The 27058-nt window shown below is 41.3% G+C and overlaps 1 protein-coding gene across 2 annotated transcripts in view; it reads right to left on the bottom strand.

The window, feature by feature from the left end:
- myo16 (myosin XVI) overlaps nucleotides 1-27058 on the bottom strand; it is an 84224-nt gene that overhangs the window by 6837 nt on the left and 50329 nt on the right. For both annotated transcript variants that reach the window (XM_029492897.1, XM_029492896.1), the window contains exons 13-32: nucleotides 26702-26829; nucleotides 25386-25491; nucleotides 24054-24171; nucleotides 23229-23376; nucleotides 22733-22850; nucleotides 21210-21327; nucleotides 20471-20542; nucleotides 20038-20179; nucleotides 19318-19390; nucleotides 16800-16952; nucleotides 15801-16001; nucleotides 15100-15175; nucleotides 13874-14070; nucleotides 12866-12946; nucleotides 11804-12009; nucleotides 7227-7329; nucleotides 6393-6489; nucleotides 6027-6300; nucleotides 3848-4227; nucleotides 2470-3732 (exon numbers count right to left, since the gene is read on the bottom strand). In XM_029492897.1, the coding sequence (XP_029348757.1) occupies nucleotides 2470-3732; nucleotides 3848-4227; nucleotides 6027-6300; nucleotides 6393-6489; nucleotides 7227-7329; nucleotides 11804-12009; nucleotides 12866-12946; nucleotides 13874-14070; nucleotides 15100-15175; nucleotides 15801-16001; nucleotides 16800-16952; nucleotides 19318-19390; nucleotides 20038-20179; nucleotides 20471-20542; nucleotides 21210-21327; nucleotides 22733-22850; nucleotides 23229-23376; nucleotides 24054-24171; nucleotides 25386-25491; nucleotides 26702-26829 (4054 nt within the window). The remainder of the gene's footprint in view (nucleotides 1-2469; nucleotides 3733-3847; nucleotides 4228-6026; nucleotides 6301-6392; nucleotides 6490-7226; nucleotides 7330-11803; nucleotides 12010-12865; nucleotides 12947-13873; nucleotides 14071-15099; nucleotides 15176-15800; nucleotides 16002-16799; nucleotides 16953-19317; nucleotides 19391-20037; nucleotides 20180-20470; nucleotides 20543-21209; nucleotides 21328-22732; nucleotides 22851-23228; nucleotides 23377-24053; nucleotides 24172-25385; nucleotides 25492-26701; nucleotides 26830-27058) is intronic.

Raw genomic sequence — 27058 nt, 5'->3', positions numbered from 1 at the left:
AAGGTTTGGCTTTCGCTGATTTTTTATGGCAACCACACGGTGGCTAATCTACACAAGCTGCTAACTTTACAGATAATTTTACAGCTGAAATCACAGCACAAACATTGTCACTCACCTATTTCTATTGTGTTTTTTGTCAAAAAGGCTATTATTGAAGAAATAAAATCAGCAATTTGCAGTGCAGCAAAATGTTACTTGGATTAAATGTTAATATGCAGACTTAAAGGGCTCTGTTTTGGTCTCCATTATGTAATGTCTGACAAAACAAACACAAAAATAAAAAGCAATGCAACCAGTTTTATTGGAATTTGTCAGTCATAAAATTGTGTCTGTGTTAGCAGAGACAGCAAATAAATAAAAAGCTGAAACCTGCTGACGCCAGGCAGAATGCAAATAGCCTGCAATACCCTCCAGCCTTAAGGCGTTTTATGTTTTGACCTAGTCTTGCTCCATTTAGTCCCACAAGCCCTCCTTGTATGTCTATCCTAGCATTTTAAAAAGTATTAGTACAGTTCTGCCTAGTGGGAAGACGACTCCACATGACCTGCCTCGGCTCCTGTTGCTGCTCCTCAAGTCTCACATGGTCTCAGACTCTGAATGAGTAAGAGACCGTGGGTTCATGTGCATGTGAGTGTGAATGGGAATTCGTCAGCTGCTGTCCCACACTGAGAATGCATGCCTTCTGGTCACCCCATGGTCACAAGATACCTAAATATAAACATAGCAAAATCTACTAAAGGTCCAATGGGGTAGGTGTGTGTTTGTGCAGGACAAAAGGCCAGGTAGAGAGAGACACAAAGAGTCCATGTGAGAGTTGCATGATAGTGAAAGGATGATTCAGAGTGAGTATTAGGGTTAGTTAGGGTAAAAACTACGAGAGAGGATTGGACCTTTATCACAATTTGTAAAATGGTGTGTTGCTGCAGAGGCATGAGATGTCTTATGACAGTGATTTCCTGAGGCCTGCTATGACCACCTGCCCTCTTCCCCTGGCATTCCTGTGGTTTTCTCATTCCTTGTTGATGAGGAGGGGGAGCAGCAGGATTGAAAGACAGCTGGTCTTCACAGAGATGTCTGGGATAGTAACTGTAACCCCTGGCCACTCCCACAGCGTCAGGTATCACACTCAGCCATTTCACAGCCGCAGGGAACGGAAGTAGGCCATCCTGTTAAGCCCATTGGCATCCCTCAACGGTCTGATCTAAGCAGACTGCCTTGCTTTGCTCACTCAAAATACCCCAGTGCCAGGTTCCCCTGTCACATACACAGTTTCCATGACGCTAGCACTTTTCCTGCGTCAAGGGCCGACGAAGGGTTGAGTGCAAGATATCACGTGAGGCATATGTCCACTTGCTCTCATTCCGTCTCTTATAAGGAGTTCAGCTACCTGCCCTTTAAACATGTTTCTATTATAGAAGTGTGACTCAACTCCACAACAACATCCCTCTATAAAGATGACTGATTGTTGACAACAGGAGTTTGTACTTTCACCTGTTTTTCTGGTCACCTTGATTGTTGTCCAGCACGGTCTGTTTGAACTGCTGGTCAGTCACACTCCGTTCCGCAAAACTCGAGTGAGGCACTAAATATTTAATGTGCATCCTCATTGTGCTACAGCTCATTTATTATTAACCCAACCACAACTAATACACTTTGGAGAAACACAGTGGGACAACACAATTTCTTCCTTCTGTGATTAGCCCATGCTTTCTCAGTATGGATAATCAATTAGAAATGTACTTAAATAAAAATAACACAAAGTAATCTCTTGTGTATTTGAAAACCTCTAACCTGCAGACCAACCTATTTCATTTACTAGGTGAGCCAAATATCACTGTCCTCCTTTTGCAAAGTTCAACCTTTGCATCAGTGTCACAGAGTCTGTATATGCTCTACATGGAGCACATTGAGCTGTTACACAGCTGTATCATGAAAGTTCAGTGAGACACTAAGTGGGCTACGCCAGCTAGCTCATTAGCTAACATGTTACAGGGCAGCTACAACAGCCAAAGGGCGCTGCACTGGAGACTGTAATAGATGGGCTGCCTCAAGTGGGCCAAGAGGATGGCTGAATTAATGTAAGGTATTTCCAGTGTAGAGAATGAGGTTATACAAGAAAGCCTTAAGATGCTGATGCATCTCTCTTCTATTACATTCAAACACAGACATGGAAGTCACAGATGCAATCATAATAACAAAAGGTTATTACTCCTGTTAAACAAAAGTTAATCACCCAGTATCTAACAAAATGTACTGGTAGAGACCAGACTGTCTTGGTCTGACTCAGGTTATTGAGCCAGTAAGTAGATTATTAACCTACAAATTCAGGTGCAATTGAAAATAATAAATAGAAGAAAAAGCAAAAAGGATGGAGAGTTTTTCTTTTTTTTTTTTTTTTTAGAATGTCAAGTCTTTAAAAATGTACGTGTGCACAATCCTCTCACAGCTGTATGGGCATATGTGACATACCTCCATCTCTTGTCTTCCGGCCAGACGTGGACTTCCTTAGCAGGCTGCGTCCAGAGCTGAAAAGACTGTTGAGTTCATCCAAGGGGCTGGTCAGAGGTCTGCCATTGGCTGGGTTGAATAGCAAGGGAGAGGAGGAGCATGAGTGAGCTCTCCGAGGCTCAGGACGAGACATCTTCACTGGGGAGTAGGGAGGCGGTTTTCCCAGTGGCTCCACACCTGCCCTTTGAGAAGATGTTTTTGGAGAGTCTGAGCCGCTCGTGACAGATGCTGCTCGTGTCAGAGCCAGGAAGCTTGCCTCAGGTGGGAAGGGGAAATGTGAAGGAGGTCTGTAGGGAGGAGGTGGGGCACTAGGCGGAGGAGGAGGAGGAGGTGGAGGGGTGAGTGGAGGTGTAGACCTCTTCTCTGGCATGAGTACAGTGAGGCTTGGGGAGGAGTCAGCCCTCTGGCGGGCATACTGTGGAGACAAAGGGCTGTCTGGACCAGTAGAATAGTTCAAGTTTGTTTCAAATACCGGCAGCTTCTTTACCTCTAGAGGAGTGAGGGGCGACTCATCTGAAGCAGGAGAGCAGGTGACAGGGGATGGTGGAAACACAAGGAGAGGCGGACGATGGGGAAGCAAGTTTGGGAATGGTGCAGGGATGTCACAGCTGCCATCTTTACCATGCTGAGCTTTGGGAGCTCCACTGCAGATTGAACTCTGCAAGTGAGTAGCAGTGAGGTCCATGCCAGCAGCCACTGCTGCTGCAATTCGTTTATTCTCGCTGGTTTGAGGAGGCGATGTCCCTAATCCTACCAAGCCCAGACCTAAAGCCTCCAGTTTTGCTGCCTTGGTAATTACAGTGGCAGGAGGCACCACATCTTCAGGAGGGAAATACTTCATTTCCTCATAGACACCTTCTGAGTCAGCCAGTTCTGGGCTATCAGGAGGCTCCTGGAGGCTCCGAGTCCGTGGCTGAGAGCCCAACATTTCTATGTATACATCCTCTTCATCATGACCTTGGTATAGGCTCAGTGATACCCCTTGTGGGGCTTCAATTGAAGCTGCTTTCTGCATTAAACCACCAAACCCTCCAAATCCCCCAGCGCGGGACAGCAAGGCCAGCTTCACATCAGCGGGACGTAGCTGGTGGAGTTGGGGTGCTACGGCATTGATCTCCTCGTATGAGCCTGTCAGCTTAGTGTTGGGACTGCGCTTAGGTTTGGGAGGTGGCACCTTCCTCATGGTTGTGTAGTCATCACTGTGGGGGCGAGGCTTGGACAAGGCTGAGAAAATTACAAATAAAGCAAAAAAAATTAGGCAAAACATTAGGCAACAGTGATGAAGCATAAAAAAATCATTTGTTTGGTCTTCCAAACAAGAACAATAGAAGTGATATACCTGCAGGGTCTGTGGGGGACAGCTGGGATTTAGGGGGACTTCCAGCTGGCGAACCATATCCCTCTGGAGTGGGGCTCTCCTTGGCTGACATCGTCAACCCAGCACTGACTGCCTCATATGATGCACTCAGACGGGTGTTCGGGTCCCTCTTTGGTTTTGGAGGAGGTTGCTTCCGAGGAGATGAAAGACCCCCCCCACATGCTCCATCCTCACTGGTATGAGCTACCTGCTGCAGGGCAGGCTTCAACGGTGGACTGGCAGAAGAATGGACCATGTTCTCCATGGCAAGAGGGATGGGCACTGAACTGGACCGGAAGTGGCGAAAAACTCTTCCCCCATTGACACAGCCCTCATGGACTTTTCCACTTTTATCCACAACCCTGTAAACGGATATGACAAATCCATGAATAAGAAAATTTATATTTCAATCAAGTATTAAGATTCTTTTGTTTGTTTGTCTGAACATTTGTATCATTCATATTTGATTAACACTTTCCATAAAAGATTCATAAATGCTGTAGCCACAGAGAATTTTTACATGCAATTATTTTTAGTCAATCAGAGCATTTACATAGTTCAACTTAATATATGCCTGCTTCAACTTTCATTTCACAAATATGAGCTAAGGAGGCCAATTACAGGATAAAGACCAAAGATATTATGCCTCAAATCTAATCTTTTAGAGGTAATTTGATAACATTCAGTTTGATATTTCCTTTGCTAAACTGGGTGTGCCATCTGTTGGCTCAACAAATGCGGGGGATGGGAAGGATGGGGCTAGCATGTGTGCAAGTGATGGGGGAAGGCATTTTAAAGGGCTGTTGATAAATTAGCGGAGTTTTGATGAATGTGTGCTTGTGAGTGCATTTGTATTTAAGTAAGTATGTACGTGTACCTAAAAATTATTTCAGCAACATTGCACACTCTGCTCTAATGCCTACTGACACCCCTCCCTCTTTTAGCCTCTCTGTGCTCCTGTCTCTTGTCATTGCAGCAGATGTTACATGTACAAGGACACAAAGAGGGTACCAAAATCATATGCCCTTGCATCTTTTCCTATCTCAAGATTTGTATATGTCAAACATACTTAATTATCAAAACATATGAAAATCTGCTGTTGCGGGAGTAATGTGGTGACTTTTCACATTTTCTTATTACAGGAGTGGCCATTGCTCATTAAAATATGCAAATTACCAATTTCTACCACTGTGATGAGTTACATTCAACCTTCTTTCATGCCACTGAGAGCTGAAATTTGTTTACAATGACTGCTTGAAGATAAATTTTAAATGCACATTTATTTTGTCATTCTGCGGCCTTGAGTTTTTCACATATCCTCATATTCTCAATGTCAAAGTTGAATAAAAGTGTGTATATTAAATAGTGCCAGTATGCAACACAAATGATACGGAATGAGATGGGAAGGTGATATTAATTATAAATTAATTATAAATTATTATAATTAAAAATATAAGTATACATATACACATACACATATATATATATATATATATATATATATAGGTTTAATAGAACTAAAATGCGTAAGTGAAATTTCTGGTATTATTCTAAAGACAGCCATAATTTTAAAAAAGTAAGAGAAATGAAAATTAAGGTCATTCATTTAGCACCGCCTCTAAAGAGATTCCTATTAGCTTATTGCACTTCTTCATTCTGCCCTCCAGGGTTAATCCACTTTTTCTGTCTTATATTAGAATAAGGTATAGTGGCAATAAAGATAGCATTCCATAAGTGCAACACAGTACTAATATAATCTGATAATGCAGCTCATTATCTGATGATCAATCATGAGGCTTACAATTAAAAGTGTATAGCACACATAGCTACATCATTAACCAAACACACACACACACACACACACACACACACAAAGGCAAATAATTTCTTTACATTTATAAAATCCGTGAAAAGGCTGCAGAATGGGTTGTTTTTGTAGGCTAAACAATGATACAGTAAATGATTATATTGTATTGAGGAATAAAAGTCATATTTTAGAGCCTACAGTCTTGTTTGGCTGCACTGTTGTGAAGTAATCAGGTGAATGATGGAAGTCAATCATTCAAACAGCACATACTAACTTCAATGATCATACAGGTGATAACAAAGATGAATAGTTGCCCATCATGTTCTGATTGAATATTCTGTTTACTTAATTTACCTCCTGACAGGTTGCTCCTCCTCCTTTCCCACCGGCTCAGGCCTCTCACCAAGCGGTGGGCTGTTGCCAAGGGTATTGAGAAGAGTGTTGCCATGGCAGCGCAGACGGTCACTCTCTCGCGCAATGTCGGATGCATTTTGAATGACCAACTGGTCATAGGTTCGTAGCCCCATGTCCTCTGCCCCTTGCAGAAAACGCTGCACACTGCACTCCTCTCTCTGCTGTAGAGACAGCCTGTGGTGAACCCGCTGTCTTGCCAGCCAGCCTCGAATCACTGAGATATGACGAGGAGGTGAAGATAAATATCAGCACAATCAGAGATAGACAGATGAACATGTAATAGAATATCTTGTTTGGGATAAATACCTCTCTGACAGGTGATGATCTTTTTATGAAGCTGGTAGCAGCGGTCGTTGAGCTGGTCTGCCTGCCAGTATCTCAGAAATACTTTACTGCTGCCCATCTACACACACAGTAACACAAATGATCTGATCGAACATATGTACAAAATAGTTGTTACACATTACACTGGCTCGATCATCAGATTACAAGAGGTGACATTAGAGCCTGAGAAGCTGTTTCCTATTGGAAATCTCAGAAGACTGTGCTTTGCTTGTTGAGAGATGGGAGAGGGCTGATGAAGCAATGATCTATGATAGGTGGGTGTAGAGATTGGGCAGGGTGTGAATTTGCATGTTGAGAGCTACATTCAACTCCTGAAGTCAGAGGCCATTTGGATAGAGGTCACTCTATACCAGGTGCACAGAACTGAAGGGTGACATACTTCCACAGACAGACTTTACGTCCAGCACATGCTACTTGTTGGAGTAGTGTGTGTCTCTGTGTGAAGCAGGGTTGCATGAAAAGGTGTCTGTAGGGCATTGTTGAGGAGTGTGTATGCATGTGTGAGGCAGGAGCTGATGTGACCTGTAGGGTCACACACTCAGACACAACAGCAGTCTGGTAGACAGGAAAGAGGGGGTTGGGGAATCTTTGGTGTTCTGTGTGAGTGTGGGTGTGTGCGTGAGAAGAATTATGATGAGGCGGGGCAGCTGGAAGGAGTTGTCAAAGATTCCATGGGATCTTTCAAATACAGGGTCAAGGATTAAGTAATTTGGAAAACCTTTTGTTATTGGCAGAGGCAAAAAAAAAAAAAAAAAAGGCAGATACACACATATACACCCACACACACCTACACACCTGCCATCCCTGGAGTCTTGACTGTTGCAGAACTGAGCGACACTTCTCCTCTGCTGACAATTTCTTCCCGACACCCAAACTTGGTACCACAAGGTCTTTATACCTGAGACACAGAGAAAAACAGAAGTCTCTTAAAGTAGCAAATTAAAACATTTAGACAAGCCAAAGTGTTGCTGTCTCATTTCAGAAACAATGAGTTCAAAGGTCAGTGGGGTCATACAGAAGACCAGCCAAACAGCATCTGCTCCTATTGGTGTTGCCCTGGGCAACCATTGCTATGAATGGTCAGCTAGAGGGAGACTGTGGTTTGTTTGTGGTTGGGTTTGTGGGGGTGAAAGGAGAAGTGAGGCATGTTGATATAGTTTTCACAGACAGAAAATGTCTAATGGTTTTACGTTGAGTGAACTCTGAAACGTAAGTGAGTAAAGACAGCAAACAAACACTGGCATATGAACATAAACCTGCCAAACTGAATGCCTTAAACGTGGCTGGAATGAAAACAAAATATTGTCTTCTTCATAAGTAGTTATTCAAAGTCAGGAGCAATATAGTTGCTGACGTGTCCCAAGTACACATAGACATGATTTCTTATTTTCAAGACAAAAAAGTGAAGGTTACGTCTTTTATGTTCGTCTTGAGAAAACAGGTACATATTTTTCTTTTGTCGTGTATCAAAAGGAGCTTACTGAACTGTTCAAATGTTAAAATGTGGAGTTTGTGGTATCACTACCTGGCATGGTCATTCCTATATGAATTTATTAAGGGAGATGTAAAAGAAAGCCTGCATGTGCACTTATCAGACAGATTTCTTCTCAATGAAAGTGGGACACTAACCAACCAAATATGCAATTTCCCCAAATGGTGGAAGCAATGAGTCCTCTGCCTCTGCTGTTATCAATGAGAATCAGAATCTGCTGATGATGTCACACATCTGATGAGTGAAATTTCATAAGCAGATGTCTGGAAGCAAAAGCCACCTGTATTGTCAGCAGTAAGTAAGAGAGTGCACTGTAGGATTTGTTTGATTTACAGGAGTGGGGTCTGTCTTAACTCTCCCTCACCCTATCTCTGTATGGTAATACCAGCCCCACAGACAACACACACTGTCCCACTGGGCCCATAAAACGCAAAGGAAGTCTGTAAACCCATGACCTCCCCTATGAGGATATGAAAAACCATCGATGGTCCCTGCTTTTACAAGACCCAAGAGGGCTTCATGTGAAGTCAAAGAAGGTTGAAATAACCCTTTTGATAAGAGTTTAAAGGGAGGGCTACAGGGTGCTAACGGAATTCTTGGTGACCAAACGGCCATCAGTGGCCACTGTTATTGAGCAGAGATGGTGAAGGGGATGCGAACCTCTAATTTCCTCTGTGAAGATGCTTTTATGAATCTGACATGCAAATAGACTGAAGATGTGGCAACTACAGTTTGGTTAGTCATGGACATTCACCTCAGTGGTCAGACTGAAATGATTGATATTTTGCAAGCAATTTTACACTCCCCCCTCCAAAAAAAAAAAAAAAAAAAAAAAGTATTTATCCATCAGTTGAGGGTGATGATGAGGAGCCACTTCCCATAAAAAATATGACATATATGCTTTTGCGCTGCATTTGTGACCTTTTCTTTGAATACTCCCCTCCCTTTTTATCCACTTTTGAATAATGTACGTACAATAGAGCAAATAAACACATATGGAGGGCTGGGATTAACAGGACCAAGGTTCAAATTGTAGTATTTGACCTAACACATTGGCAGAAAATAAACCCCTGCCACAAAACACATAGTGTATAATAAAAGCCAAATAAAAGCAACAGTAAAATAGATTTCCTCATAAATCACTGTGGTTACCAGGACACTAATGTAATTCGCTTCAGGCAGCCACTATGACTTAGTGAAGTGGCCTGCATGGTTCCACTGTGTGAGGAGAGTACAACAACCTCAAGATTAATGGCTGATTTATTGGCCTGTCATTTTTTGTTAGTCAAGAGCCAGGGACTGTTTAGAAAGAGTGACAAATAGGAAAAGAAAAAAGGGATTACGTATGTGTGCATGTGGGAAAGAACAAAACTAAAAATTACGGGATCTGAATGAAAAAGTAAAAATGAAAGATGAGAGGAAAAAGGGAAATGTGGGCTCGGTGGAGAAAGCATGTGATTGAAGAATGAGAAATCAAAAGAGAAAGAGCTCTGTGAGGAAAGCAGTGCAGTCCACCCCCACTCTGCAGCAGCTCTTTCCTCTCCCAGGCCAGGCTGTGTTCATTCATTGGCCCTGTCTGTGCTGAAACCAGTAGTGGAGAGAGAGGAAGATATGAATGACAGTTGGGCTGGGTTGACTGCTGTCTTTGTGAGTTCCAGCCACTTAAATCAAGCATGGCTTTAATGCATAAACAGCAGAGCAGCAACACATGTCGGACGAAGGAACACACAAAAGCTTGATTTATACGTCGATAAAACATAACTAACACACATTTACAATGATGGCAAACCAGTGACACATCAGAGATTAAATTATGGAGGTAATTTTATTGCTTTTTCATGAAGAAGTACCCAAGTACAGTATCTTTTACATGAAATACATCTTTTGTCATGTTCTGTTCAGAGTGACACCTCTGGGGCTTTTTTATGAGTGCTTTGTGCACTGGTGGTGTTAAGTAGCCATTAATGAAGCTTGACTGAAAGTAATGCAATGGCTAATTTAAAAGTTCTGCTGATTAAAAATAAGTTGAATAAGTACCAATTAAATGTGTAACACAAATAACCGAGTTAACCAAAAACAAACTCAATTCACACTTTTGACCATGCTCTGGCGTATCCCCCATCTTAGCAACGGTTACGCTTCTTCTTTTTGGCAACAGGCTGTCCCTTGTGATGCTTGGTTATCTCCTGGTCACAGGCTTTGCTAACAGAGCTTATCGAGCAACACATGGCTTCCTAAAAAACATATACGACAGCCACCCACAGACTACTGTTCACAAATACACATGCTCAGACGCACATATGGTTTAACAAACCTCATTCACAAACCCCTCAGCAGGAATTTTTCAATTACAGATCGAACAATGAGCATTAGCTGGGATCTATATTGGATTCACTTTGAGATGGGCCAAATTCCCCAGATTCAATTCCTAGTCCAGGTATTCCCTTATGAAAAGCTATTATATGAGAATCCCTTCAACACTGGTTGATTTAAGCATACAAAATAGCGTGCAGATTGTACCTACAATTGATTCTACACACTTGTTAAGCACTTGATAATGTTAGGCACTTGGGCATCAGCTTCCATGATTCTTTATCATGAATCCACAAATCCTTTTTTTTTTTTTTTAAGCGTCTTACTTGGCAGCATATTTGGGGACCAGAAATCCAGCCAGAGACCCTTCTGTTTCCCAAATAAGAGCCATGCTTTTTTTTCCCTTTAGCATTAAAGCGCTATTCTGTCTGACAGTGGTCAATAACAAACCTAATTGCTTAAGGCACAGTTTTAGTGATAATAATAAATGGATTCTTGATGTATTAGATTTCCTTTTCATTAAAAATCAGGATTACGGATGTTTGCCTCTGGGACTTGTGTGTGTGTGTGCTGTGATGATGGTTACAGCAGAGTAGTGGAAACTTTTTTTGGGAGGGGAGGTCATGTGACTCACTAGCTTTGTCCTTTGTTATCTGGCAGGAATGTTTGTGTTAATCCCTTTATCCTCAAAAAGAAAGAGCGAGAGCAACGCTGAGATACACACTGAGGATGTGAGAGAGAAAGAGAGAGAGACTTAAGAGCTAAAGCCTCTCAGTTTTCCATTTTGAACAAGGAACCAGGAAAACAGGCAGAGATTTTGCAAGTTAAACTGTACCAGTGTGACAGAAACATTTCATTCAGTTTCTCAACAGAAAAAGGTGAGAAATACATCTCATATAAGAAAAAAAACAAAAAAAAACAAAAACCATCCATCCAGTCTGTGTGTGAGGAATTAGAGGAGAGGGAAAGCCAGGAACATAGTTTAGAGTTTAGAAAAGAGGGGCTGATGGATATAATGACCAACATTTAAGTGAGGAACATAGTGACCTTAAACACAACTGAGTAGTAAATGTGTGTTAGGCTGACATGCGAAATGCGATAGTGACATTCATCAGCTGCAATAGACTCTAATACTCCAAAACTGCACTCAAGGTTAAAGTGGGCTTTTAACATTGCAGGTTGCAATGACTTGTTAATGCTTATGTATCAGCATACACGTGAGGCTGTTATGAAGTATAGCATATGCCCATCCATTCATTTGCAGATGTAGGGAAGGAGTATGCTTCAAACTTTTGGAGGAGCTTGACCTGCTAGCGTTGTCATATCTAACCTGACAGAGATCACAGTGACCTGCTGGGAGTGTAATGTGTCTGTACAACTGAGCTCAGCAAGACAAAAAGAAGATGCAGCGCAACCCAACATCTGTAAGACATTTCCCTGAGAGAACAAGCCGAGAGAGAAGAGAGGAGCATATGAGGTGACTAAATCAGCATGCAGAGACAATAAGGAGAACAATAACTTCACAGGGCAGTGTATGACGCATTACACAATATTATCTAGCACTGACCTGCTGAGGAAGCCTGGGAAGGTCAGGCGGACAGGATATCCATAACGAATCACACGCACCATCTCAAGCACCCCAATGTATTGCAGCTGGGTAGACACATGGAAGCTGTCAAAACTGTCTGGCTGACCATTGGAGTTGGGGCACACACACTCCACAAAGTGGGAAGTGCAAGCCTGCAGTTTACTGGTCACCTCTGACAGTGAATTCTGGAAAAGGGAAAAGGAGAGAAGAGTTGAAGACACTCACTTATCATTCTTTATAACCGATATTGAATAACGTACTCTGATTAATGACATTTAGCATTTTAGTTGAAGAGCAAGCCACAGTGACTGGAGTGAGATCACACTGTTTGAAACAAAGTGGCCTGATTTTTGGGGGAGTGTTTCTCTTCAAGAGGAAAAAACAAAACAAAACACAAAGAGCTCTTTGCTTTTTCTATTGCTGTGCGAGTCCAAGGAAGCTTTTCTTCATGCACTGAATTCACAGATGCCACATCCAAGGTCACACAGACACCCACACATCCACACAAAAGTAAACACTTGCATCTTTGTTTTTGCCATGCCTCAATCTGACGTATAGGCTCTGCATACCCTTAGGTACAATGCTAAACACCTCACCCCTCATCTTTTAACGTCACCACCAGCATTCACATTCCCACCAAATATGCGTAAGCACACACAACTGCGTGTGCATGGCACACAGTGGTTGTTGTTCATTGTTCATTCATTCATGTGGAGGGCTTCATGTTTGGCTTGGTAGAGCATCATTTTTCAGCCCACTCCGCTTCTCTGCCATTCCTCGAGGGACACATTGACCACAAGCCCACAACTCTGATTGTGCAACACACTGACTTCATTCAGACTAAAGGTACTGCTACTGGGAGAGCGTTTCAGCGTCCTTATTTTATCAGCAGAAACAAAGTGGATATTAAGTAAAAATAAATACAAAATGAGGTGTCACCAAAACGCAAGAGAAAAGTGGTTTTTGCAAATTTGGTTCGATTGTGTGCTTAAGCTGTAATCATTTTTAACTTGCAAGAGAAAAATACACATTTAATCTCACCCTCATTTGGACAGCCATTGTGATGGGCCCACACCGCTCTAGTCGTTGGAGGAAGGAGCTTGAGCCCTTCTTCTTTAAGATCTGCAAAAGCAAAGAGGCAATAATGACAAAAATATTAGGGCTTGGCATCTTACTTTAGGTTGCATCTAAAGACTCTGGAACATTTATGCAACATAATTATCACTTCAACTCAGCTGTGTAGCTTTAACAAGATGCGAGAAAAAAAAATTTGTCCTTGATGCTGTATATGACCTTGCAAAATTCAACTGAACCACTCTTCCGTCTGTCAATTTCTGAGTTTCAGTCATTTTATTTATGGGTTCTGCCTGTTCGTACTGTAAGTCTATTATGTTTCTATATGCACAAAATCTTCTGATCAATACCATTTTTCTTATTTACAGTCCTGTATCCAGTGCAGGTTTGCAATATTGCTCTGAGTTATCATATAAGCTTTCTGGGGCAGATCTGAAATGGAAAAGGGTCTGACGTTCCCTGTTGTGCTAAATGGCTTATGAGCCACAGAACATGTAGGCTGACCCCCCAGAACCAGCAAGCTTTTCAAGGGTGCATGTGCATCAAAACAATATGCTAACCAAAACATTGCAGCATAAAAACAATGGAGGGACACAGAGATGGAGTGGTTAGACTTAATAAGGTTACTTGTTATGTAAAGATTATTGTTATCCCATTTGTGTGCATGTGTATACACGCTTCAACCCCTTCGCAGGGCCATACAAAGAAATCCTATTCCCACAGCTTTATATAGCACAGTGATGGGAAGTATCCTAAATTAGACTGCTGTGTTTTCCAAAAATACTATCCCTGTTTTTCCCATTGATCAGCAGAGCAGTGGGTTGCCAGTTGGGACAAAAATCTGTTTCACTCATGGATACATGGATGCATGTATCTCGTTTCATGACTCTTTGGTATGTGTAACGGATACAAGCATGGAGCAACAAAATACTGTTGCACCGTTGCACTCATTACACTGTCAACAGTGTACTGTACCTTGCTAAGGTCATGGTATCTCCGTGGCTGATGAGGGACAGAGTTGGCAGTGAAAAGGGAGGCTGATGGCATCCTGTGGAGTAACAGGGCAGCTTTAGGCCCCCTCAGCCCTATTCGGCCATGAGTTGCTGGCATCAGAGAACCAGTCTGAGTCAGCTTGGACTGGAAGAGCTGCTGCAGTAACACACTCTCACTAGCTGTTGGGTATAAAGCACGTACGGACAAAGAGGGAGGAAAAACAAGAGTGAAAAGGAGCAACAGCATTGGTGGAAATAAGGGGGTGGAGGAGAATAAGTAGAGGTGAGATAAAGAGATGCAAAGAAAGAAGGAAAGAACAGTGAGCAGGATGTAAACCAGGAGGGAAGGAAGGATCAGAGCAGGGTGAGGGTGGGGGGAACAAAAAGTTAGACTCTGTGTAAACAATCGTTGAGGCAACAAGAGGAGTTGGATTATGCCACTCGGCAACACGTGGAGTGGTCCACAACAACAATGAGCTCATTCAGAAAGCCAAACAACATGTGTATGAGTGTGGGTGTGTGACTTGTTTCTGAAAGGCTAAAAGAGAGACATAAAGAGACAGAGAGAGGAAGAAAGAGAGAAGGAGAGAGAAAAGGAAAGGATGATAGGTAGGCATACTAAGCAAAGAAAAACAAACAAAAAAAGACTCATTCATGGATTTAATTATGCACAGTTCCAAGGGTAATTGTCTGTTGAGATGGGCTAAATGAAAAGCAATCATCACCAGCACCCGAATAATGACTTAGATAGATCCCTTTGGCCTCCTATTAGCTTTCAGGTTAAGGCTTAAAGAAGTAACTACACTGACCGAATGTCAGTGTGTGTGGATGAAAGCGAGGCATCTCCTCAGTGAGGCAGAGGGATAACAGCCAAGTGTGAGTGAAGGGCTAGCTTTGAGAAGATTAACCTCATCATGGAAATTGTAGCAATTAGGCTGCTGGACGCAAAGGGTAGTCTGGCAGTCACACAACGACTGCCTGTGTCGCACTAACCACAACACCTCACATCTGGCACCTTCTATAGACGATATACACACAGACGGTGCTGTCTGCCACATATGGAACGAAGCACACGCACATACAAACACAGCCACATACAGACAAAGGGTGGTTTTGTGCATTGTTAGTTTCACAAAAGTGCATCTTTGTGATCAAGTGTGCACTGACTCCACAATGTGCTTATTTGTGTGTTATTGATTTGGTACTTACATTTCATTGTGAACAAGAGATTCTGAGGAAGGAAGTCTTTGTTTCTTGTCAGTGATCCTGTGAGGTCATATGAAATCTAATCGAAAAACAAATTTTGATGGACAATCACTTAAATATTCATACACTACATTTACTGTTATTTATCAGCATAACAATTTACATTTACTTATTTCTTTGTAAAAACCATCTTGGGCTGCAAGATGTGGTAGTGTATATACATTTTTGAGTGCACATCAGCTAGGAGGGTATTGACCTGCCACTGTAGTGTTTTTCTGTAAATGTCACAGATCCTATTTTTTTTTTTTTAGTTCTTAGCGCTCATGATGGGTGCAATGTTTGCTGTGGGAGTGGAAATTACAATCAATCAATCAGTCAGTCAAGATGTGTTTGCACAAGTTCACACTACTTCAGAAAGCTAAACTGTTGGTTACTGCTGGTGATATGGGTGTAGAAGAACTGGTGCAGGAAAGAAATTACATAGCGTGAGCATAAAATTGCATGTAAATTTATATTGTATGCTTAAGTATTAAGTAATCCAAAATCTTTGACATAATTTTCATAATTCTATGATTTGTGAGAAAAGAAAATCATATACTACAGCAAAGAGAAACAGACTTAGTTTTTATTTCTGGCCAAAGATTGAGAAACAGCTCATGGTGATATGGACTGCACGTTATACCCAAAATATAAAGCAGGCAGACCTGTCCAGTGTAGTGGCTGACAATGAAGGCAGGTCCCTGGTCTTTGGGTGGGGGGTTTCCATTGCCATCCTTAGTTGTGAAAGAGAATCCATGAGTCGGATTGGAATCCAGCTGGGCCGACAACCTCTTGTATAGGCTCTGCTCTGCTGGCCGCAGGCTCTGACTCTCCTCATCCAACACAGACAGCAGTCCCTGAGGCTTCTGGAGGGAGAACAAACAAATGCTCATATGTTATTTATGTCATCCATGCTCAGTATATGTCCTTGTAGAACTTTTATTGATCCCCCCTTGGGCAGAATTGACCCTCTGACATCAAATAGCTCAAATTCTATTTTAAATTGCTGAGGCATTTGAGCAAATTAAGGCCTTATTTTGAACATGGGACTAGAAAATGATAAAAGCCAAAGCAAATTGAATCAGTTAAACCAAACAACAAAACAATGTTCACTACATGTCCAAAAAGGAACAGGAAGAAGCATAAGCTTATTAAATCTAACTCCTTCTCCACTAAGTAGTTAATTCTCCCCGGTTAACTTCCATAACAGTGTCTTTCCTGCTGGACATATAACCACACCCCATGAACACACATATTTACATATGCACAAATTACAAATAATAGAAAATAAATAATGTAAATAAACAAAAAGTTTATAATTAGTGATAGAACCTGGTGATAAAGTCCTCCTTATGCATCTTAACCTCTAAATTTGTCATAATACAATTTGCTTACTCTAGATCTTATGTTTTCGTTAGCCGTCTCATTTTAAAATTCCATTTCAATTAGGGAAAAAAAAGAAAAAAGATAACAGGAATTTGCTACTGCCATTTCCAAAAAAATGAAAAAAGCCTTACACACAAGAATAGCTTCCTTAAGTGATGGAATTATCTGTGACTTTAATTTGGCTGTGTGATTTTTCATCTTTTACCAATGCTCTGGGTTCGCTTACAATGGTGAAGCCAAACTAGGCTGAACCAGTCCAAACTAGAAATACACAGCACCTGAAGAAAGAAGTCCAGAACAGCAGGCTGGGAGCAAGAGGAGCGTGGGGTCTCCATGGCAATGCCCTCCTGCAGACACTCAGACTGCTCCTGCTGGAACAGCACCTCAGAGACGAACTGCCTCAGCCGTTCATTGGTCATGTTCACACACAGCTGGAATGCAAACACACACTTAGACACGCACATCAACCTGTAAGCGCACACTTCAGTACACATTGGGAAGTTCCTCAGAGACTTGCGGCTGAATGTTTGTTTTTAAGGCAAACAAATGCGTGAATACAATATCAAACAGAAACTGCTGTGGCACCAACAGGGAAGACAATGGGGCATAAATGAACTACCTGACAACTTACACAACACATCTGACCCTGAAATTATGAGAACTGCATACAGGACCACCACACACCAATGGGCATCCCTCTGTATGGCCTTTCTGCTACACAACAGTAATATGGACCAAGTGTCCCCGCTGAGTCACATGAGCTCTTCCTAACCCATCTCTCAACCAATCACAGCACAGGGAGGATTCAAATAAATAGATTTTCTGACAAGTGAGTTAGGTTTAACGCTTTCAAGCAATAACTGCATTCTTATATTCTTTGTAGTCTGATTTTATATGTATTACATATAATGTTTCACATCTAATGTGGAATTTGTAACCAGCCACACAAGACATACAAGTGATAAAAGAAAAAAAAAATGTTAGATGATAATAACTTGCTCAGAAATATATATGCTTTTTTCAGTGTCCTGCAGCACTTAGCTTCAGGGTAATATTTCCACAATTTATCCACTCACTAAAATGAATGTTTGATAGAGATGAAAAATCATAAGTAAATGGCTTGTCCTATTCCTCTTTCATCAATGTTGGTCTATTCTTGTCGCCTACTCTGGTCTATTAATGGCTCAGTCCCAGCAGGTGGCTGATTGCGTTAGGGTCATTAGCAAAGTGCTGAGCAGGTACAACACACTCCTGACTAACACAGCTCTAATTAACAAGCACTAATGATCCTGATCATGCTGCGTATGTTGAGCATGCCTGTCTACCTTTATGTCTGCACATGTGTGGATATATGTGTGTGCCAACATGTCAGGACTTGTTTGAAACTAATGTGCTGCATCTTCTGTATGTTTGTTTATCCCACACGTGCTCCTACTCTTTTCCTCTTTGTGAGTGGTGGGTAATTTGTGTGTTTTGACCAGGCTAATATTTATAGGCACCTCAGCAGCAAAAATGAAAAACATGTATGACGGAAAGAGACAGAAAGATTGCCCCCACCTATCAGACATAGTAACAATTTTTTTTTTTTGCTCATTTTTGTTCGTCTTCCTCTCTCTTCTCTTCATGCTCTGGTGTTTGCTCTTGCACTCTAAATGACCTCAAAAGATAAGGTTGTGCAATCCCAACATTCCACTTAGATTACAGAACATCCAGAGTAGAGTAAGGTCACTGACATCTTAGTGCTTCTCTCACACACACACACACGTGCGGAAGCAAAGACAAACAGTGGCCTTAATAAATGCTCGGAGATTGGTGGTAGCTTCAAAGGGAGGGAATATAAACACTGGTGTAGCAGGAACAGGCACTTAGCCTTTTCAACACTGTGAAATACCCCCAAAGACCCCCCAAACAAACAGGTACACAAACATGCTTGCATTGGGGTACAACACCAAACAAATTTGACAAACAAATTAATAAATAAAAGATTATGGAAAATCAAAACTGAGATTCACATTGTTTACGAATCCTTCAGTTCACAAATCAATATCTGTACACAAATAAATGCATTAGCTACACTAATTAAGATCACATTGCGATTGCATATATCTGTTTTGTGGGTGGTATGGTGACGGAAAAACCCACATAAACATTCAATCATTGTTGAATGCAAAATATGTCCAAGAGGGACAAGCTATAGTTGTGTTATTTTCAGGCAGTCAGTTTTGTGTAATGGCCATTAGTGTAGGATCTATTTGCTAGATTGCTGAACATCAAACTGAGCCAACAATAATGAAGAAAAACGTTGAAGCCAACAACAAGAAATATTGCAAAAACAAAACACATACATGCGTGCGTGAGAACACGAACACACACATACACTCTCTCATTTGTAGTTGTGTATTACATCTAGCACACAGACAGACATTGTATAAGCCATCAGTTCATCTGAGGACAGCTGAAAATCATCCCAGTGTCAGCCACAGACCTCAGCTCATTCATTACCAATGACTGACTAAAACACTCAGGCTAAAATAGAGAACAGCTCCAAATATTTTAACAATTTGATTAAGATCTGTTTGACATTACGATACCCCATACTATTCTGGTAGGGTTTCATAGCTTTGGGTGACCTTCCACAGCAATGATATTATTCAGGGAATGCAATAAATGCATGTCACTCAGTTAGTAGTTGCCACTGAACTCGGAAAAAAGAAAAAACAAGCAGGACAACACGAAACATTTAAACATGAAGCTTCAAGTGCAAGGAGTTGACCGATATATTAAGCAGTGTCCCACCTGCTCAAATCCATTCCTCTGAAATTCTTCAAAGCCAAATATGTCCAAAATCCCAATTTCCAGGGCAGGATCACTGGAAGAGATAAGTCGATTAAAAAATAAAAACAGGATTAGATAAGGAGTGAGACCTTATCTACCTGCTCACATCACTCTGGCGATAAGTAACATGTTTACTTGCAGCGTATGCATATGTATGTAGTAACACTTCTGAAGGGAATATGCCACGAGCTGTGAGGTTAACAAATGAACAAGGCGAAGCACAGTCACATTCCAAAAGATGTAGCCTGGGTTATCTAACAGAGCACGAAAAGATCACCAAACACCAAAGATCCTATGGCGTCCATCAGAGTGTGAAAGTGTGTGCATCTGTCTAAGTTTGTGTGTGTCTAAGACCTACACATAAACCTGGTGTGTCTCCTCCACACTTCTGTGCTGCAGTATTTTCCCTTTCAGCCAACATGCCAATTTGTGCATGTTTTCCAATGTAAACTAAACCTTCGGTCTGGTTTTGTAATCAGTTTTTGCCATTCCACTCCTAATAACTGAGTTACTGCTTGTGTGTGATGATGGATATATTTTATTAGTGCTGTGTGTGATAAAATTTCTGAAGACATTTTCAGTGGTTTACAATGGAAACACTCTAGACAACCATAAATGAACATAAGCGCACGCACACACACACACACACACACACACACACACACACACACACACACACACCCAATGCTGTCGTCCTGTCCCTGAAGGTAATCGTTGATACTGTTGACCAGGTAGCTGAAAAGGCGTCCATAGATGGTCTTAGCAAGCTGGTCTCTGTACTGTTCCGACATTTCCACTGTGTGGCGCAGAGTGATGACATCGCCTGACACAAAGAAGACATGTTACAAAATTTCTGGCACCTCACAATTTGGATTTATTTCTGTGGTTCCAGTTAACAGAGTTTTGTGACCTTGTATGACTAGAACTAACTCTTGCTTAAGACCGACTTAACCAGGGAGCAGTGAAGCGTTAATTTCTCTTCCAAAGTGTCTTTCTTTGCTTATGGTTACAATGTTACATAAAGGGCAATATATAATTAAACTATTTTAAAACTCTCTCCTTAATTTGTGTTTGAAGGATATGCCAAAAGATACAAAGGTTGGTGAGCTGGTACCTTTAAAGCATTGAATGTCAGAGGTGAGGGCTGCGCTTAAGTCACTGGAGGACACCTGCAACAATCCAGCAACTGCAGAATGGACAAATAAGAGTGACAGAAATGGAGTAAATGACACTGGCAAGATGAAAAACGTCAAAATAACAGCATCAAACATTAACTGAGCATCAGATGTAATGCTGATAACAGTCCAGAACCCTATCAGATCTTTACAGCTCCGACAATGATATCACACAGACAGCACAACAAGCCAAGCTCTGATATTGACTGTTCCTGCTCATCAATCAGCGTATTGGGCAGCAATTAGTCATCAATGGGTTTCTGAGAAGAGCAAGAAGGAGAAGGTGACAGCAACCAAGAAACGCTTTAGTGAAATCACCAGCAATGACATCACATTACCCTGACTGGCTCTTTACCGTTCAGGCACTGATGTCATTTGTTTACCATCTAAAAAAGGCCTGGGATCACTGGCCCCAATAGTGAGAAAGTGTGTATTAAATTACTCTTTCCTCGCCAATGTCATGTTCTGGCAGAAAAGGCAGTTCACCAAATAGGGGAGTGCCTGGCCTTTAGCTAATACTGGTAAGCAGCCAGCCAGAACTCCAAGGAAGAGATATAGCAGGAGCAGGAGGGGCCATGATGACGAAGTAAACAAGAAGAGATTGTGTAATGCATCCCTCCTTCTCACCACCTCCACACTTGGTGAAAACATGGCCTCAGTTATAAGGGGGACACTGACCTCTCTCCAGCAGCTGCAGGTCAGATGGAAAGGCTGTATTGGCATCTGTCAATGCAGTAAAACGTAGGTCCCCAAGATGGAGCACAGCGGACAGCAGCGTAAACACTGAGTCAACCTCCTAACAGAGAGAGAGAGATTGTGTTAATCCCTTTCCCGTTTTTGATTTTTAAGGGCTATTTTGTCAATTTAAAAACATACATGTTTTAAGCAGCAATAATTGTGCTTGCAGTAGAAGATGGTAAGCAGAGAGGGGATATCCGACTACACTGAGAGACTGACTCAAAACATTATTCGTTTTGAATTTTCATGGAATATTTGAATCAGAAGCAATAACAGAAATATAGAATAAGCAGGTGAATTTTTCTATGTAGCACAAAATTTCATTTTACACAAAAACATAAAAAGCATGAAAACCACTTAAAATTTTTGAAGCCTCCTCCTGTCATTCACACACTTCCCACTCTCTGTTCCTCTCTGCCCTTGAGTAGAGGACGCTTAATGGAATACCCCATTACCCACTGCTCTGAGAGGGGGATGTTTGAGTTTGAGTGTGTGTGTTTGGGTGTGTGTGTCTATGTGCGTGAATATGTCTACGTGTGCACTCTCTCTCAAGGCAGGATATTGGAACTGATATCTGGGAGATAAACACAAGCATTAGTCTCTGTCTGACACTCTATACACAGAGAAACCCCCCCACTTAGGGAGGAGAAAAAGGGAACGAGGAAGAGAAAAGGAGTGATAGGGAGCGTTAATGACGATTGACCTTTGGGTCTGGACTGGGAGTCGTCCCCTGATGAGAGCTTAGACAGAGACCAATGGGTGTACCGCCACTTCCACTCCTACTCCCCCTTGGTCTCTTATCCAGTGAACACTACTGCCTTCTGATAGCAACACTATCTAACACTTTGCTCTTCTGTCTCTAGCTTGCCTGCATGTATTGACTGCTGCTGGATTAAAAGGTGAGATAGTGGTCACTCACTGCTGACAGGTGCTGTCTGGGAATATAAGAATAGAACCTGATAATGGCCTGAAAACACAGCTGGTTGAGTACAGGACAGACCGTTCAATGGCCAGCTACGTCTACATTGTTTGTTTTCACGACACATGCTGAGCACCAATTTTGAATCCCAAGGAATGGGATGCCAAGAAATCCACAGATCTGTGTCAAATGAGTGTAAACAAACAATGGCAATCTTACTTGAAATGCTTCTTGTGTCTGAACCGGCAGGATACACTGTTCCGCTGATGTCTTTGCAGCTCTCAGTATCCCACAGTTCATTATGCAAATCAAAATATTTGATTCAATTTGCTATGAAAGTGCATAAAATTAACCCTTAATGTTTCCCCTTGTAATGCTAAAATGTGTACACTTTTTGTGTGAGAATAACTTCATGCCAGCGAAAATCTGTTGTTAAGCCCTAACCAATCACATCAATAAGCTGATATTTCAGAGTCTGTGCTATCAGATTTAAAATGTCCCTGTTCTCAGTAATATCAGAATCAGTAGCATTGCCAATCGATACCTGCTTGTTGAAGCCAAAGGCATGCAAGGCTTGTTTGACTGCCGCAAGCCGTTCCCTGCTCTGAGCAGAGGCTGACGCTACCGGAGGGGTCTCCCCTGGATATCCTCCACTAAGATACCTGAGTAAAGTCAGAAAACTTCATCAACATTCAAAACTTTGGATAACTCCAATAGCAAAGGGGTGAATAAAAAAAAGACAAATACTAGTTATACGACCATGTACTCAATAGACATTCATGCCAGACCCACATAAAGCTGTACATCCAGGATACAGAACATTAGTACAGAACACATTAATTTCTTGTGAAAGCCACAGCTCTTTACTAGCATATGATTAGCAAGTTCTCCAAAACTAATATTTTAAGTGTCTGAAGAGTTACAACATAATTGCACTGAAGAGTTCCTGTGAGCCAGCGCAACAGTTTTTATCAACATTTTCCTTTCCCCAGTGATTTTAGGAAGTAATAATGAGCCCATGGCAACTGATAGCCACTTACCTATGAGCCAGGACATTGTTGACGTAAAGTGCACTCTTCTCCTCTGGCAGCATGCCTTCAGCCATTAAATAGAAGATGCTGAAGTTGTGTTGGTGAGGAGGTAGATTGACCAGGCGAGATTTCTCCAACATGTAGGTGTACACACGGGCTTAAACAGAAAAGAGTGAATACTTTTTACACTGGGTGTGCAAATTCAATTTATGTAGTGTTAAATCTGTGTCCACTGTTCAGGAGCCAGTGCTATCTGGTCATATTAACTGGGGCAAAATAAGGTCACAAGGAAGTGGGAGCACGAGTTGAAAACGCCACAGTAGGAATATGATGATCTTTCACTGCCCCCTGCTGGTGTTTCAATGCTTTACATGCACTCATATAAGACAGACAGACAGTACTGTGCCTCAGTTACATGAAATGTTGCAATGTTTTTGGCTTCTGTATTTTTTGCGTAAACTCAGCTGTCAATAATAACTTTACTCAGTTATCTTAGTAACATTTTTAAATCATAACAAATAATTGATAAAAAAAATATCTTAAACATTTAAGGTATAGCAAAACGAAACTTTGATAGAGATATTTGGCAGAAGTAAAACAGATCACTAACTACTTTTACCTTTTCATGTGGAACAACAAGAATTGTACAGTATCATGAAGTCTGCACACCCCCTCATTTGCACTTAATTGTGATAGGCACATAAGTTCATTTTGTGAAAATATATGAGTGTGGATCAATGGGCAATTTTATTCCCTGAAAATGTGTGTGCTCTATCAAAATGAAACTAACTAGTTTGCATCCAGTTCTGACAGAATGACAGAAGTGTGGGTTACCTCTGAGTAGTGTCATCCTCTTTTCACAGTACTGAATGGTCAAGAGCTTGATAAAACGGCTTGAACTGTTGTTCCTCTGAGTTTTTGCATGACCAAAAGCCTCCAGAACACAGTAAACCTGTACATTATATATATATTAAAAAAAAAGTTACCAGTGCTTTACATAACATTACATAAACAAAACAAAACAAACAAAACAAAACAAGATCTACACCCATCCCACTTTCTACCACTAGATGTCAATATATATCCATTATCTTGGTACCCTGGTTTTTTTTTTTTTTCCCAAGATGATCAAAGAGCGAGCTGACCCAGATATCAGTGACATGACGATGACTTCATTGGAACAAACCACTCGCACTTTCAGACTACACACGGCTTGGTTACCAACACACTGAGACTGGAGCAGAGAAATCAATGAATACAAGAGGAGATAGACACATTAGGACTGAAATTAATCATTTTCTGTGATATTTATTGCTGTTTCTCTAAAATAGAAAAATTCTGATGTTGCCATAAAATTGTTTTATAATTAATATATGCCAATGAATTTCTATCAACAAAATTATTTTCATTTGCAGCATGTCCTGGTTCACCAGAAATTATGCCATAATGGGTACTTGTTGATTGTTCATTTTGTATTCTACCATTAGCTCTGCTTTTATTAAATTCTTCCTCTAAAGAGGGGAACGGAGAAAGATGAGAATGAACTCCAGTCTAAGACTTACACAAAAACAATTTTGTTTGCTGCTAATGCTTCTATCTTAAAAATGGCCTCACAGAAATAGTCAACCTTGCAGAAATTTGAATGAGCAATCAAGCATGGGGTCTATATATTCAAATGTTGTCTCTGACAAATAAAGAACCATTGAGCAGGTTCCGAGCTATGGTCGAGAAATCCCTACATTTCCCCACTACAGCAACAAAGAACAGCAAGATGCATGCAGACAACTTCAACCATAATTTTACTGTGCGTTATTGGATTTATTATTTTTTTTTTTTTTTAAATCAAATAGAGGACAGTGGGGATGAAACAATAAGCACAAAAAGACAATTCACTCCATGCCTCCCTTTGAAAAATGTAAAATTATTCTTAGTTTCTCAATAAGGATTTACTGGGTCCTGCATGGAAATAAACAAGAGTAAAAAAGTTTCAGGCTTTAAATTGAAGAAATTTGCCTTTTTAGTCAAAGTCAAAGGAAGGGCAAAATACCATGAGAGCAACAAAGAATTCAAAACTCTGTGATTGCATCAGAAGTATATTAGAAATGCAAGCCTCTAGGACTGTATTGTAAAAGAGAGTATCTTACAGAAAGATGGGCTCAGACTTACATGTTTCATTCTGGGATCCAGTGCAAACCCTTTAGGGCTGGATCGGGCTGTCAGGTGTCTCACGATGTGCTTACATGCCTCGGATTTCCCAGAACCACTTTCACCACTAGAGACAAGAAAATGAATGTAGATTCTGTGTCACACATATTTTATGTGATGTTATTATCGTTTTACATGTTGTTATGTTTCTTAACACTTGTCTTAATGTAACTATAAGTTTGATTTATGGCATTTATTTGAACTATCCAAAATGAAGGCAAAGATGGGCTAGCAAAAATAAAAGATTTCTACAAGAAACTAAATGAAACTAACATTTGACAAAGCTAGAAATTAGTTAACAAGGAAAACTTAGCAAACACATTTGTTACTTTGTACATTGCACTTCTCTGTGTGTCGGAAGAATAGGTCTGGTGCTTTGGCCACCAGGGTGTCTCCACACAACACATCAGTGACTCTCACCCTTGACATCACCCTTATACATCTTTGTATAGAAACTCAAGACATTCAGAGCTGAGACTGATGTAGTAACACTGGGCAGATGGCTTCAGAAAGTCAGACACCCTTACCAATGGCTGCAGTGTGCTGTGAAGTACTGTTCATCTGTGAGTATGTGTGCTGCTATATTTTCTACTAATGGCCCTGACGAGTGTGAAGTCTAAAGGCCTTTTCACTGTCTTTTCATTTACCAGTTTTATTTGATTTCAAGGGCATTTTGTTATAAAGCACTATCCTCAGGGAATCATGGGCGCTGATTGCATGTAAACTTGTAAGAGCGTGTGAGTGTGTGTGTTCTTCTGTGTCAATGTGGGGAGACAGAGTTAAACAAAAAGCTTGAAGAAAAGAGAAATAAGTAGAAGAAGTGACAAAGTGCAGTAGGGAGAGAGAATGAGAGTCAATGTACATGTGGCTGCACAGGGCAATGTCTCTGCTGTCCTGTATTTGTGTGTGTGTGAGTGAGATAGACAGCCTGTGCCCAGGGCACATTAACTCTCTGTTAGACTGGTTACAACTCAGTGGGAATGTCACTGGAGAGCTGGAACAAGATTTAATTGCAATCAAGGAGCTGCCTCCGTCCAGCCAAGGACAAAGAGCAAGACACTGTAGTGCTCCCAGCAAACATTCATCTCTGTGTGAACACTGAACAGGTCTTCTGCTCAGCTCAGTGTGAGACCTATTAATCTCTCAGGGTTGTTTAACAGGTTTGTGTCAGACAGGTGTGGGCAAGGCAGGTGGCCATCTGAACTTGGTGAGTTTTTATACTCAGCATCCCAACAGTACAGAGGTAAGTGTTTGTGTGGTGAGGGATGTGCATGTACCTTAAGATGAAACACTGTGGGCGCCTCTCCTGCAGCATCATGTGGTAAGCTCTCTCTGCTGAAGAGAAGATGTGAGGGGGAAGAGAGGAGCACAGGCGACCCGTGGAGCTCAGGTACAACTGACTCACCTGACAGGGAAAGATAAAGAGGTAGGCACAATCCATCAAGACATTGGATTACAACATTATGTAACATGGATGCATGCCTGGAATGATAAAAACAGGCAATTAGGTTTCAGCAAAACAGTGAAACAATGCTGCAAAAGAGTTTATATGCAACTGTGTTCTGCTCACTAACAAATGATGGTTTATCAAAAATTATAATCATGTAATTTGCACAAACAGCTGAACTCATACA

This window comes from Echeneis naucrates, chromosome 21 (genome assembly GCF_900963305.1).
Source record: "Echeneis naucrates chromosome 21, fEcheNa1.1, whole genome shotgun sequence".
Classification (NCBI taxonomy): Eukaryota; Metazoa; Chordata; class Actinopteri; order Carangiformes; family Echeneidae; genus Echeneis; species Echeneis naucrates.
Note: the sequence above shows the minus strand (reverse complement) of the source record. Positions and strands in the feature narration are given on the sequence as shown.